The sequence below is a fragment of the Clupea harengus genome, unplaced genomic scaffold, assembly GCF_900700415.2.
Source record: "Clupea harengus unplaced genomic scaffold, Ch_v2.0.2, whole genome shotgun sequence".
Taxonomy (NCBI): Eukaryota; Metazoa; Chordata; class Actinopteri; order Clupeiformes; family Clupeidae; genus Clupea; species Clupea harengus.
Genome location: NW_024880760.1, coordinates 1 through 11,869, shown reverse-complemented (window position 1 = coordinate 11,869; position 11,869 = coordinate 1). Strand labels below are relative to the sequence as shown.

Here is an 11,869-nt window from a genome sequence, read left to right as displayed (position 1 = left end):
TCTCTCTCCCCCCTTCTCTCCTCTCTCTCCCTCGCTCTCTCTCTCCCCCTTCTCTCCTTCCTCCTCTCTCAGCTGGCTGATTTCCATGGTGATGAGCCCCACTCTTTCCCCCACACCTGCAGTCTCTGCCAATGCAAGGTCAACTCCAAAAAGGTGAGCCCGTGTGTGTGTGTGTGTGTGTGTGTGTGTGTGTGTGTGTGTGTGTACTGGAAGACTGTGTGTGTGTGTGTGTGTATGTACAGTAAGATTGTGTGTGTGTGTGTGTGTATGTACTGTAAGACTGTATGTGTATTGTAAAACTGTGTGTACTGTAAGACTGTGTGTGTACTGTAAGACTGTGTGTGTGTATTGTAAAACTGTGTGTGTACTGTAAGACTGTGTGTTTGACTGACGTAAGAGAGAGAAAACCCTTGTTCATGTCCACCTTTTTTTTCACCCATTTCTCCTTTCTCTCTGTCTGCCTGTCTGTCTGTCTGTCTGCTTGTCTGTCTGCCTGTCTGTCTGTCTGCTTGTCTGTGTCTCTCTGCCTGTCTGTCTGTCTGTCTGTCTGTCTGTCTGTCTGTCTCTCAGACCTGGAAAGACCACCTCCACGGTGTCCGCCACGAGTCCTCCAGGAAGGAGCTCTTGCGCCTGTGAGTAAATAGGCAGTTACTAGTTACTACATGTCTCTACACCGCTTTACTAGGTTGGGGGATAGAGAGGTAGGGGGGTGGAGCTGTAGTTGGATGGGGGATAGAGTGGTAACCATGGAGATGGATGGATGGGTGAATGAATGATGGCTGATTTCTACTCTTGTCCTTCCTGCAGATTTCCCACTTGGGATCCCTACCAGCAAGGAACGTAAGTCATAAGTCCCACTCTCTCTCTCTCTCACACACACACACACACACACACACACACACACACACACACACACACACACACATAAACATGCTTGATTTTCTCCACCCTCTCAGGTCATCCCTCTATCCCAATGACACAGACCGCAGACCTGGGCGCTCCCTCAAACGCCCAAACCGTAACACAGGTAACTACTCAGTAGCCCAGCTAACAAAGACCACTCCAAAGGCACACTCTAATAGCTCACTCCAAAGGCACACTCTTATAGCACACTCTTATAGTGCACTCCAAAAGCATACTCTCATAGCGTACTCTCATAGCTCACTCTAATAGCTCACTCTAATAGCTCACTCTTATAGCGCACTCTTATAGCGTACTCATTGCGTACTCTCATAGCGTACTCATAGCGCACTCTCATAGCGCACTCTCATAGCGTACTCTAATGGTGTACTCTTATAGCTCACTCTCATAGCGTACTCTCACAGCTCACTCTCATGGCGCACTCTCATAGCTCACTCTAATAGCATACTCTTATGGCGTACTCTCATAGCGTACTCTAATGGTGTACTCTCATAGCGTACTCTCATAGCTCACTCTCATAGCTCACTCTAATAGCATACTCTTATGGCCTACTCTAATGGTGTACTCTTAAAGCGCACTCTCATTGCGTACTCTCATACCGTACTCTCATACCATACTCTAACGGTGCAAACCCATGACACCGTTACGAGCGATGCAATATTCTAATCCCATGCATTTCAACGGGAGCCAATCCATTGTGACGTAGACCACCGTTTTGGGGCGACGCGACCGATAAAAGTTGGAAAATGTTGAATCCTATGCAAATGAGGAGCGATTTTTCCCGGCAGCGGCCAATCAGATTGTTTGGTGTCGTCTCTGACAGTTTGAAAATGCTATTTCCACACGCAACAACACGACCACTCAAAGCGATGGAAGCGTATCGCGTCGCTGTCATGGGTTTGCACCGTAATGGTGTACTCTGCACCTGTCTGTGGCCATGGCAACCACAAAGAGCTTGCTTGTTATTGTGCTTTATGTAAATCTTAAAGAGCTTGCTGGTTTTATGTGAATCTTAAAGAGCTTGCTGGTTTTATGTGAATCTTAAAGAGCTTGCTGGTTTTATGTAAATCTTAAAGAGCTTGCTGGTTTTATGTGAATCTTAAAGAGCTTGCTGGTTTTATGTGAATCTTAAAGAGCTTGCTGGTTTCCCTTCTTCTCAGGTGGACCGGTCCCCAGCTCCGACATGCCCAAACCCAAGAGGGTGTTATCAGGCCCTCTGAAGGTCAGCCCTAATTCTACTCTTACAGTGACAGTTATGGGATCAGCCCTAATTCTACTCTAATTCTACTCTATTGATGTCAGTTATGGGCTCAGCTCTAATTCTACTCTTACAGTGACAGTTACGGGATCAGCCCTAATTCTACTCTTACAGTGTCAGTTATAAGGTCAGCCCTAATTCTACTCTAATTCTACTCTATCGGTGTCAGTTATGGGCTCAGCCCTAATTCTACTCTATTGGTGTGAGTTATGGGATCAGCCCTAATTCTACTCTATCAGTGTCAGTTATAAGCTCAGCCCTAATTCTACTCTTACAGTGTCAGTTATGGGATCAGCCCTAATTCTACTCTTACAGTGTCAGTTATGGGATCAGCCCTAATTCTACTCTAATTCTACTCTATCGTATCGGTGTGAGTTATGGGATCAGCCCTAATTCTACTCTATCGTATCGGTGTCAGTTATGGGATCATCCCTAATTCTACTCTATCTGTGTCAGTTATATGGTCAGCCCTAATTCTACTCTATCGTATCGGTGTGAGTTATGGGATCAGCCCTAATTCTACTCTATCGTATCGGTGTCAGTTATGGGATCAGCCCTAATTCTACTCTATTGGTGTCAGTTATGGGATCAGCCCTAATTCTACTCTAATTCTACTCTATCGTATCGGTGTGAGTTATGGGATCAGCCCTAATTCTACTCTATCGTATCGGTGTCAGTTATGGGATCAGCCCTAATTCTACTCTAATTCTACTCTATCGTATCGGTGTGAGTTATGGGATCAGCCCTAATTCTACTCTATCGTATCGGTGTCAGTTATGGGATCAGCCCTAATTCTACTCTAATTCTACTCTATCGTATCGGTGTGAGTTATGGGATCATCCCTAATTCTACTCTATCGTATCGGTGTCAGTTATGGGATCAGCCCTAATTCTACTCTATTGGTGTCAGTTATGGGATCAGCCCTAATTCTACTCTATTGGTGTCAGTTATGGGATCAGCCCTAATTCTACTCTAACAGTGTCAGTTAGGCCCTCAGTTAGGCCCTCCTATTCCTATTCTTGTCAGGGTGATTATTTTATCTACTGGTAATCTATATTCCATTCTAATTAATAAGCGATTGTTATGTGTCACAAAGAGAAACATCAGCACCTGCTACAGGTGGGAGCCTAGACATTAATACAAGGAAATCTAACTCTAGCTATTGCATCAAAATTGCACCAGAAAACAACATAAAAATACACAGAGCATTTTCATTCAAAAGAGTTTTGAAACAAAGGAAGTTATTTGCAGTAGGCCTGGGCCTATTTGTGCACAGCAAACAAGCAAGTAAATAAAACCAGAATTGACCCAAAAGATAGCTTGCACTCAAAACAAGTGATGAAACATGCAAACAAGACCACTCAGCTATAAGGCCTGATTAAAATAGGTGTTGCTTCAGACATGCAAACAAATAGGTTAAAATAATGTTCAAATAGGTCCAAATAATGATCTGTCGCTGCAATCTTTTATCAACATAAATAGCACCAAGCATTCCTGGGCAGTGGTTCGAGTTGGTAGCTCTCCACAGAAAAGCATGTCCTCTTGTAGAATACCGCTAACGATAACGCACGAAAACAAGCAGTAATGCAGCGTTACTGACGTCCATCGACTCGTCTAACTGGATTGAAAAGAACGGGCTACCTTTCATCCTTTCCAGGACCTGGTTCTGTATGTCCGAGGCCATCTGTAGCCGGGCTGGCCTCGCCGCGATGTAAAAAGAAGTGGAGGCAGTGTCTCGGATGTTTCTTGGAAAATGGCAAATGTTTTAATGGCCGGTTGCAGCAGGCAAACACGCCAGAATGGAGAAAAGAAAAAGAAAACAAACACAAATAGTTCTCAATAAATAAATAATTCCCTAAACAATTCAGCTACACAATGCACCAGTAACTCTGAATAAACTTGAGTCAATTTAGCATTTTGTCGCTCTCAATTCTAAATGGTCACCGATAGTCGTCTGGAGGGGTTGGAAGTTGTTCCCCTCAGACTCATCGCCTCCCGAAGACCAGTTCTGCGCCGGTATTTGATTACCCCGGCCTGAAACATTAGACATTGCAAATCAATTATCAATAAAAATACATATTCCGACTCATTATCCAATACATTTCCCTATATTACTACAGACGCGTTTACACAAATACAATAATATTATATTACATAGCACTCTAAATCAGTCACCAGTTATCACACACCCCTCTCATCCCACCAACTTGGCCTGTGCACGTCTGACGTTCCATGCGCCCAAAGTTCAAAGGTCCTTCCCGACTTTCTATCGGGTCGTTCCTCTGTGACGCATCTGGAAGTCAACACGCCACCGCACGGCACGGCACCGCACTCCGCTACTGTTCAGCCTTGTACAACGTTTCCCTCGCATTGAAGGGAAGGCCTTTTAGTCCTGGTATGTTTGGTAGTTGTATGTCCAATATGCGGTCCTGATCGTAGTGAACAATGATGGTTGTTGTTTGTGTGCCAATAAACCGTGTGCATGTACCCCGAGCTGTCTACTGTGTGTGTTTTAGCAACGAAGTGTATTACCGTAGCGGTAAAGGGCAGCCGCACCGTTACACCATCTCCGAAATCCGGCGACTCACTGTGTCGTTTGAAAGTGGTACTGTCAAGAGTTTTTCGCAGTATCTTCCCCAATCATCTCGCGGCACATATCCACTGCAGCTGGCAGCGACAGTTCCTCCGCGATCGTAAAGGCCTTCTTGGTCTGTGCCACACGTATAGTTACCAAGTAACTGGCCTTCAAAGCACTCTTTTCTTTTGAAATATTCCACCGGCTTTTCAGCAAGTGCTGGATGTCGCGTCTCCAAATGTGGCTTCAGATTTGAAGGTTTGAGCGCCTCATTAGACAGTATTAAAACGTAGGCTACTCGACACACTGCGCTCTGGGCTCAACGTCTTCACCTCCATTCCCAAAACCAAATCATATATAATCAGGGTTGTATTTACGCTGGATTTTAGTAGTTTTCGGTTTTATGACAGTACCAGTGCTGTCATTCTTTCGCTTGAGAAACGTCTCAATTTTTCCGCTAATATCGCCGCAGAGTAGAACGTTACCTTAACTGAGCGCCTAAACTTGATGACGCTGTAAAGATAGGATATTTTCATGATCTGTCTGTTATACATTTTATATTGTTTTATAAAACATCGAATTTTAAACTAAACTAAAAATCAGTTCTTCATGGATAATTAGCTTCAACTTGAAACATTCCCGCGGCCCAGTGGTTGAGAAACACTGCTTTAAGGGATCCTACATAACTCGCAGGTAGTCTAGGAGCTGCCATTCACTCTTGTGGATATGTGCTGTTTAACAAACTGTCCATCTCCTTCTCTCTAGCCTCTCCAGCGCCCGGTCCCTAGAACCAGAGTGGTGGTGACCAAGTTCCCTCTGGGTTCTGTAACCGTGAGAGACTTATTAGAACTGGCAGAACCATTTGGAACAGTGGTCAAACATCTGGTCTTCCCCTCCAAGGTGTGTTTGTGTGTGTGTGTGTGTGTGTATGACTGTGTGTATAATTTATTCTAAAACTCTCAAAACTTGTATGCAAAGCTGAATACACCGTTAGCCTACGTGTTTGCACTCGTCCATCCATCCATCTGTTCTATCCATCCATCTGTTCTATCCATCCAGGGTTTTCTCGAGTTCAACTCGCACACTGAGGCTCACGCCATGGTGTCTCATTTCTACGACAAGTTGGACTTCACCAAGCAGCACAAGATCTACGTCTACCTCTCACCTACCGTTGCCAGCATACAGGTAGTGTGTGTGTGCGTGCGTGCGTGCCTGTGTGCCTAAATCTATGTGTGTTTGTCCGTGTGACAGTGAAGGGATGTTTGTCCATTTGCCTTGTAGTAAGTGGCTAGGCTAACCCCAATAGTAAGCGGCTAGGTTAACCCCAACCCTAATGGTAAGTGGCTAGGCTAACCCCAACCCTAATAGTAAGCGGCTAGGCTAACCCCAACCCGAATAGTAAGCGGCTAGGCTAACCCCAACCCGGATAGTAAGCGGCTAGGCTAACCCCAACCCCGATAGTAAGCGGCTAGGCTAACCCCAACCCCGATAGTAAGCGGCTAGGCTAACCCCAACCCCGATAGTAAGCGGCTAGGCTAACCCCAACCCCGATAGTAAGCGGCTAGGCTAACCCCAACCCTAATAGTAAGCGGCTAGGCTAAGCCCAACTCTAATAGTACCGTAATTTCCGGACTATTGAGCGCACCTGAATATAAGCCTCACGCACTAAATTTTTTAAAAATAATTATTTTTAACATAAATAAGCCGCACATGTCTATAAGCCGCAGGTGCCTACCGCAACATTGAAACAAATTAACTTTACACAGGCTAAAATGAATATCAAAACTAATACAATAGTTAGTTTTGCCAGTTAGATAAGTGCACTGTTGCTTTAAGAGCGCACAGTCGCAAGAGTCAATCAGAAGCTAGAACGTTAGATTGAAGACAGACGCTAGTTTGAAACCAGTGAGCTAAAGAACTTGAAGACTGGATTTGTATTGTTGTAAACTGTTTTGAGTTGTGTTCTGTCTACGCTGGTAGACTGTGGTTATTTTGACATTAGTTAAGTTATTGAGAGATACTGAGAAATCGCGTGGAGCTAAGCATCCATGCGGCTGCATCCATGCTAGCATCCTAGCTCCACAAAGCCACCGTAAACACAAAGCCACCGTATACAGTCACAGGTATCATAATCCATAAATTAGCCGCATCGTTGTTTAAGCCGCGAGGTTCAAAGCGTGGGAAAAAAGTAGCGGCTTATAGTCCGGAAAATACGGTAAGTGGCTAGGCTAAACCCAACCCTAATAGTAAGTGGCTAGGCTAACCCCCAACGCTAATAGTAAGTGTTGCAGCAGTTCTCTTTGAAAAGCTTTGAGTTAAATGTGTGGCGTTGTGTCCAGATCCCAGGGGGAGAGGACGCCAGGAGCCAGTCCAGGACGTCCAAGTGCGGAACCGCTCTCTTCTCTCGGCTGCCGGACCAGAAGGACACACAGGAGAAGGTTCTAGAAGTCGTCAGGATGTTTGGAGAAGTGCGGCGTTCCAAGTTCAGCGGCTCAGAGGTGAGGGGTGAGGGTGAGAGTTAAGGGTTAGGGGATTGATGTGTGTGTGTTTGTGGTTGTGATTCGCTGCTGTGTGTGTGTGTGTGTGGTTGTGATCTGCTGTGTGTGTGTGTGTGTGTGTGTGTGTGGTTGTGATCTGCTGTGTGTGCGTGTGGTTCTGATCCGCTGCTGCATCTGCTGATTTGTGTGTTGCCCCGCCAAACCTTGCAGGCCCATATTGAAATGGTTGACCGTGAGGATGCTCGTCTGATGGTTAAGTACTACTATGACCGTCCGCTGAAGATCCTGGGCACCAAGGTCAGGGTGACCATGCTGGCCGACCCCAAGCACACTCTGCGGTGAGACGCACCTCACAAGACTGACTCTGACCCTCACCTCTGACCCTAACCCTCACTCTGACCCTAACCCTCACTCTGACCCTAACCCTCACCTCTGACCTCTGACCCTAACCCTCACTCTGACCCTAACCCTCACCCTCACTCTGACCCTAACCCTCACCTCTGACCCTAACCCTCACCCCTCACCTCTGACCTCTGACCCTAACCCTCACTCTGACCCTAAACCTAACCTCACAAGCTCCTCTGCTCTCTGACTTCAGATGATCTAGATTACTACTTTCCAAACTCTTTTCCAGAAGCTTTGTTTAACACAGAAATCCCTTACAAATGTGTGTGTGTGTGTGTGTGTGTGTGTGTGTGGGGGGGGGGGGGGGGGTACGACGACACTGCATCTAGTATTGGTGGGAAATGAGTCAGCAGGCGACAGAAATTACTTTGTGACCAATCCCTCTATTGTTGCCATAGTGACAGTCCTGAGAAAAGCCACGGTGGGAGTCGACACAAGGGTGAAGACCAGTCGAAGCTGTCTTCGTCATCATCATCCTCAAATGACAGAAGTGGAGATGCCACAGAGAGTTCTACAACAGCCAGTCATTTAGAGAAGGTGAGACCAGTCATTGGCGGAGCAGGTGTTATTTAACCTGAGTGTTTAACGGGAGTTGGTTGAAGGTGCTTATAACTGAGTCAGCTCTGGTAATTTAGCTCTTTGCTGGAAGTTGGTTAGCATTTGTTATTTATCTGTATGTTGGGAATTGGGTTAGTGTTAGTAATTTAGCTGCTATGCTATCAATAGGGTTTTGCTTAGTGTTAGTAATTTAGCTGCTATGCCAGGGGTGGGCAATTCATTTCCCCAAGGGAAAGGGCCGGACCAATAGGCTGAACTCAATTCTGCTCAATATAAGTTGTATCTCTTTATAAAAAAAACATTACATTGTATGGTTTTGAATAACTGCTACTGGTAAGAGTAGATGTTACATTTAGGCTATCAAAAAAAATTGGTGCAGGCATAGTAAAAACGGCAACATTATTTAATCAACATTCACCAAAACGATTTTGAAAATGAGCATGTTTTTGCAGTATTAAAGGTGTTCCCAGACGATCGATACACATGGCACACACACACACACACGAGAGTAAGCTTGCAATGCAATAGTATACAAATTAATAGTAATATCAATTTTTATCAGCGCAAATGGTCGCAGTGACGCACGAATGTAGGCCTACGGAAATAAAAAAAACATCCCGCTTATTATACGGTTACTTGCCAAAACAATAGAAGACATTTCTCCAAAATACCTCTTTTTAATGATTTTGTTGCCGTTTAGTTCTTCACGCAAATGCGAAGCAACCCACCTTCTGACTTCAAGTTTCAATGATTTTCAGTTACGTTAAATGACCGGACTACTTGCGTTGCGGAATGATATGAAAGATGTGAATTATAAGCACAAAACCCGTTGCCAATGACAGCAGTCATACATTTTTCGCAGCAGTGAATATAAAGAAATTACAGACCTGCGAACGTTGGGATGGCCCATTCAAATCAAAGGTACTTTTTGGAACATTGTGAAGAGCTGTATAATAAGTACAGGTTTTACGTTTTGATTCCTAATTTACAATTGACCTCGCACAGGGACAGCCAAAGGGCCGCAAATTGCCCTTGGGCCGCACTTTGCCCAGGTCTGTGCTATGCTATCAATAGGGTTTTGGTTAGCATTAGTTATTTAGCTGCTATGCTGTCAGAAGGTTAGCATTAGTTATTTAGCTGCTATGCTATGAATAGGGTTTTGGTTAGCGTTAGTTATTTAGCTGCTATGCTGTCAGAGGGTTAGCATTAGTTATTTAGCTGCTATGCTGTCAGAAGGTTAGCATTAGTTATTTAGCTGCTATGCTATGAATAGGGTTTTGGTTAGCGTTAGTTATTTAGCTGCTATGCTGTCAGAGGGTTAGCATTAGTTATTTAGCTGCTATGCTGTCATTAGGGTCAGCATTAGTTATTGATCTGCTATGCTGTCAGAAGGTTAGCATTAGTTATTTAGCTGCTATGCTGTCAGTAGGGTTAGCGTTAGTTATTTAGCTGCTATGCTGTCAGAAGGTTAGCATTAGTTATTTAGCTGCTATGCTGTCTTTAGGGTTAGCATTAGTTATTTAGCTGCTATGCTGTCATTAGGGTTAGCATTAGTTATTTAGCTGCAATAAGCTGTTTTCTCCTCTTAGGCTGGTGAGGATTCGCATACAGAGGAGAGGCGCGTTAAGGGCGGACCCCGCGGTGAGGCCAGCCAACCAGATGCTGAGTGGGCGGAGCTACGAGAGGAAGATCTAGACCCTGAAGACGTGGAGGAGATGGAGCTCGGAGACGAAGATGATGGTGGTGATGGAGAGCGTGGCAACGAGGAAGATGGGATCCCCGTGGAGGATGAAAGGGGGCTACTGGAGGAGGGGGACGAGGGCATTGAGGGTGTGTGTGTGTGTGTGTGTGTGTGTGTGTGTGTGTGTTTGGGGCTACCGCTTGTGAAGGGGAAATGTAAAATCAGTTTACTCAAATAGTTTTTTCCCACTGTTGATGGTTGACGTGTGTGTGTGTGTGTGTGTGTGTGTGTGTGATTTCCTCCCAAACCAAAATGAACACACATCCCAAACCCAGAGGGTGCGGCTCCATCTGAAAACCCCACCCTTGACTCCGCTCGGACAGCCAATCCTGAGCAGGCTTCAGGAGACGAAGACAACCAGGTAGGGACACAAAATCCGTACATCAGTTAGGAACACAGCTTCCTAAGCATCCCAGAGGAGCTGTGCTGTGCTGGCTGTGCTGGCTGTGCTACATGCGCTAGCTGCGCTACATGCTTCCCCTTGTCTTCCTAAGCGCCACAGAGGATCTGTGCTGGCTGCGCTACATGCGTTAACTGCGCTACATGCTTCCCCTTGTCTTCCTAAGCATCCCAGAGGATCTGTGCTGTCTGTGCTAGCTGTGCTGGCTGCGCTACATGCGTTAGCTGCGCTACATGCTTCCCCTTGTCTTCCTAAGCATCCCAGAGGATCTGTGCTAGCTGCGCTACATGTGTTAGCTGCGCTACATGCTTCCCCTTGTCTTCCTAAGCGCCACAGAGGAGATGTGCTAGCTGTGCTATCTGTGCTAGCTGCGCTACATGCTTCCCCTTGTCTTCCTAAGCGCCACAGAGGAGATGTGCTAGCTGCGCTACATGCGTTAGCTGCGCTACATGCTTCCCCTTGTCTTCCTAAGCGCCACAGAGGAGATGTGCTAGCTGCGCTACATGCGTTAGCTGCGCTACATGCTTCCCCTTGTCTTCCTAAGCGCCACAGAGGAGATGTGCTAGCTGCGCTACATGCGTTAGCTGCGCTACATGCTTCCCCTTGTCTTCCTAAGCGCCACAGAGGAGATGTGCTAGCTGCGCTACATGCGTTAGCTGCGCTACATGCTTCCCCTTGTCTTCCTAAGCGCCACAGAGGATGTGCTAGTGCTAGCTGTGCTAGCTGGCGGCTAGCTGCAGCTAGCTGCACTACATGCTTCCCCTTGTCTCCTCTAATCTGGTGTAGAGCCCTCCAGTGCAGCGGTCGATTTGATTAGGTTGGTTTGATTGGTTAATTGTATTTGATTGGGTTGTTCTTGTCCAAAGCAGGAGGATGTAGAGATCTCTGATTTCCCTGATAACCTGGACGACTTTGTTACCCTTGATGAGTTGGACTCCGGCACAGACATGCTTGGTAAGCCAGCTGAGCTAGGGTTAGCCCTACCGCCAATCCTCCTGATCGCCACGGGAACAGCAAAGCAAAACATTCTTGATGAAACACCTCAAGTTTAGAGTTATGAATTTAGATCCAGTGTCACTAAAAATACTTACTTTTAAATCTAAATCAAATCTGTTAGTTATGCTTTGATTTGCAGTCTGCTATGAAAAATCTACACCAAAATGGCTGGTTGTTTATAAAAACCTCTTTCTCTCCCCTTCCTCTCCGGTCATGTTTCCAGAAACAAACGAGTTTCAGGTAAGTTAATGTTGATGCAGTTTCATGTTAAGAGAGCTCAGATGTCAGAGTTGGCTGTTGTAGTGGTGTGTGTGTCATAGTTGTGGGTTGATGTGTGTGTGTGTGTGTGTGTGTGTGTGTGTGTGTGGCGCTCATTTTGCAGGGTGGGAAGGTGGTTCTGATCCGACCCGTGAAGGGTTACCCCCCTGAGGAGGCGCTCCGCAAGCTGGCCACGCCGTTCGGGAAGGTGGTCAACCACACCATCTCCCGCTACCGACAGGAGGTGAGACCCCTCATC

At 46.0% G+C, this 11,869-nt stretch overlaps 1 protein-coding gene across 1 annotated transcript; it reads left to right on the top strand.

Moving 5' to 3' along the window:
- Window positions 1-41: 41 nt before the first annotated feature.
- On the top strand, window positions 42-11,854 carry LOC122132593 (the record flags this gene model as incomplete). Its single annotated transcript, XM_042707263.1, has 15 exons — window positions 42-153; window positions 571-632; window positions 808-840; window positions 957-1,027; window positions 2,082-2,143; window positions 5,520-5,654; window positions 5,814-5,939; window positions 7,094-7,252; window positions 7,463-7,590; window positions 8,056-8,194; window positions 9,805-10,045; window positions 10,232-10,317; window positions 11,226-11,310; window positions 11,576-11,592; window positions 11,735-11,854. Coding segments are annotated over exons 5-15 (1,275 nt in total), but the record flags the coding sequence as incomplete, so codon positions are not given.
- Window positions 11,855-11,869: the final 15 nt, after the last annotated feature.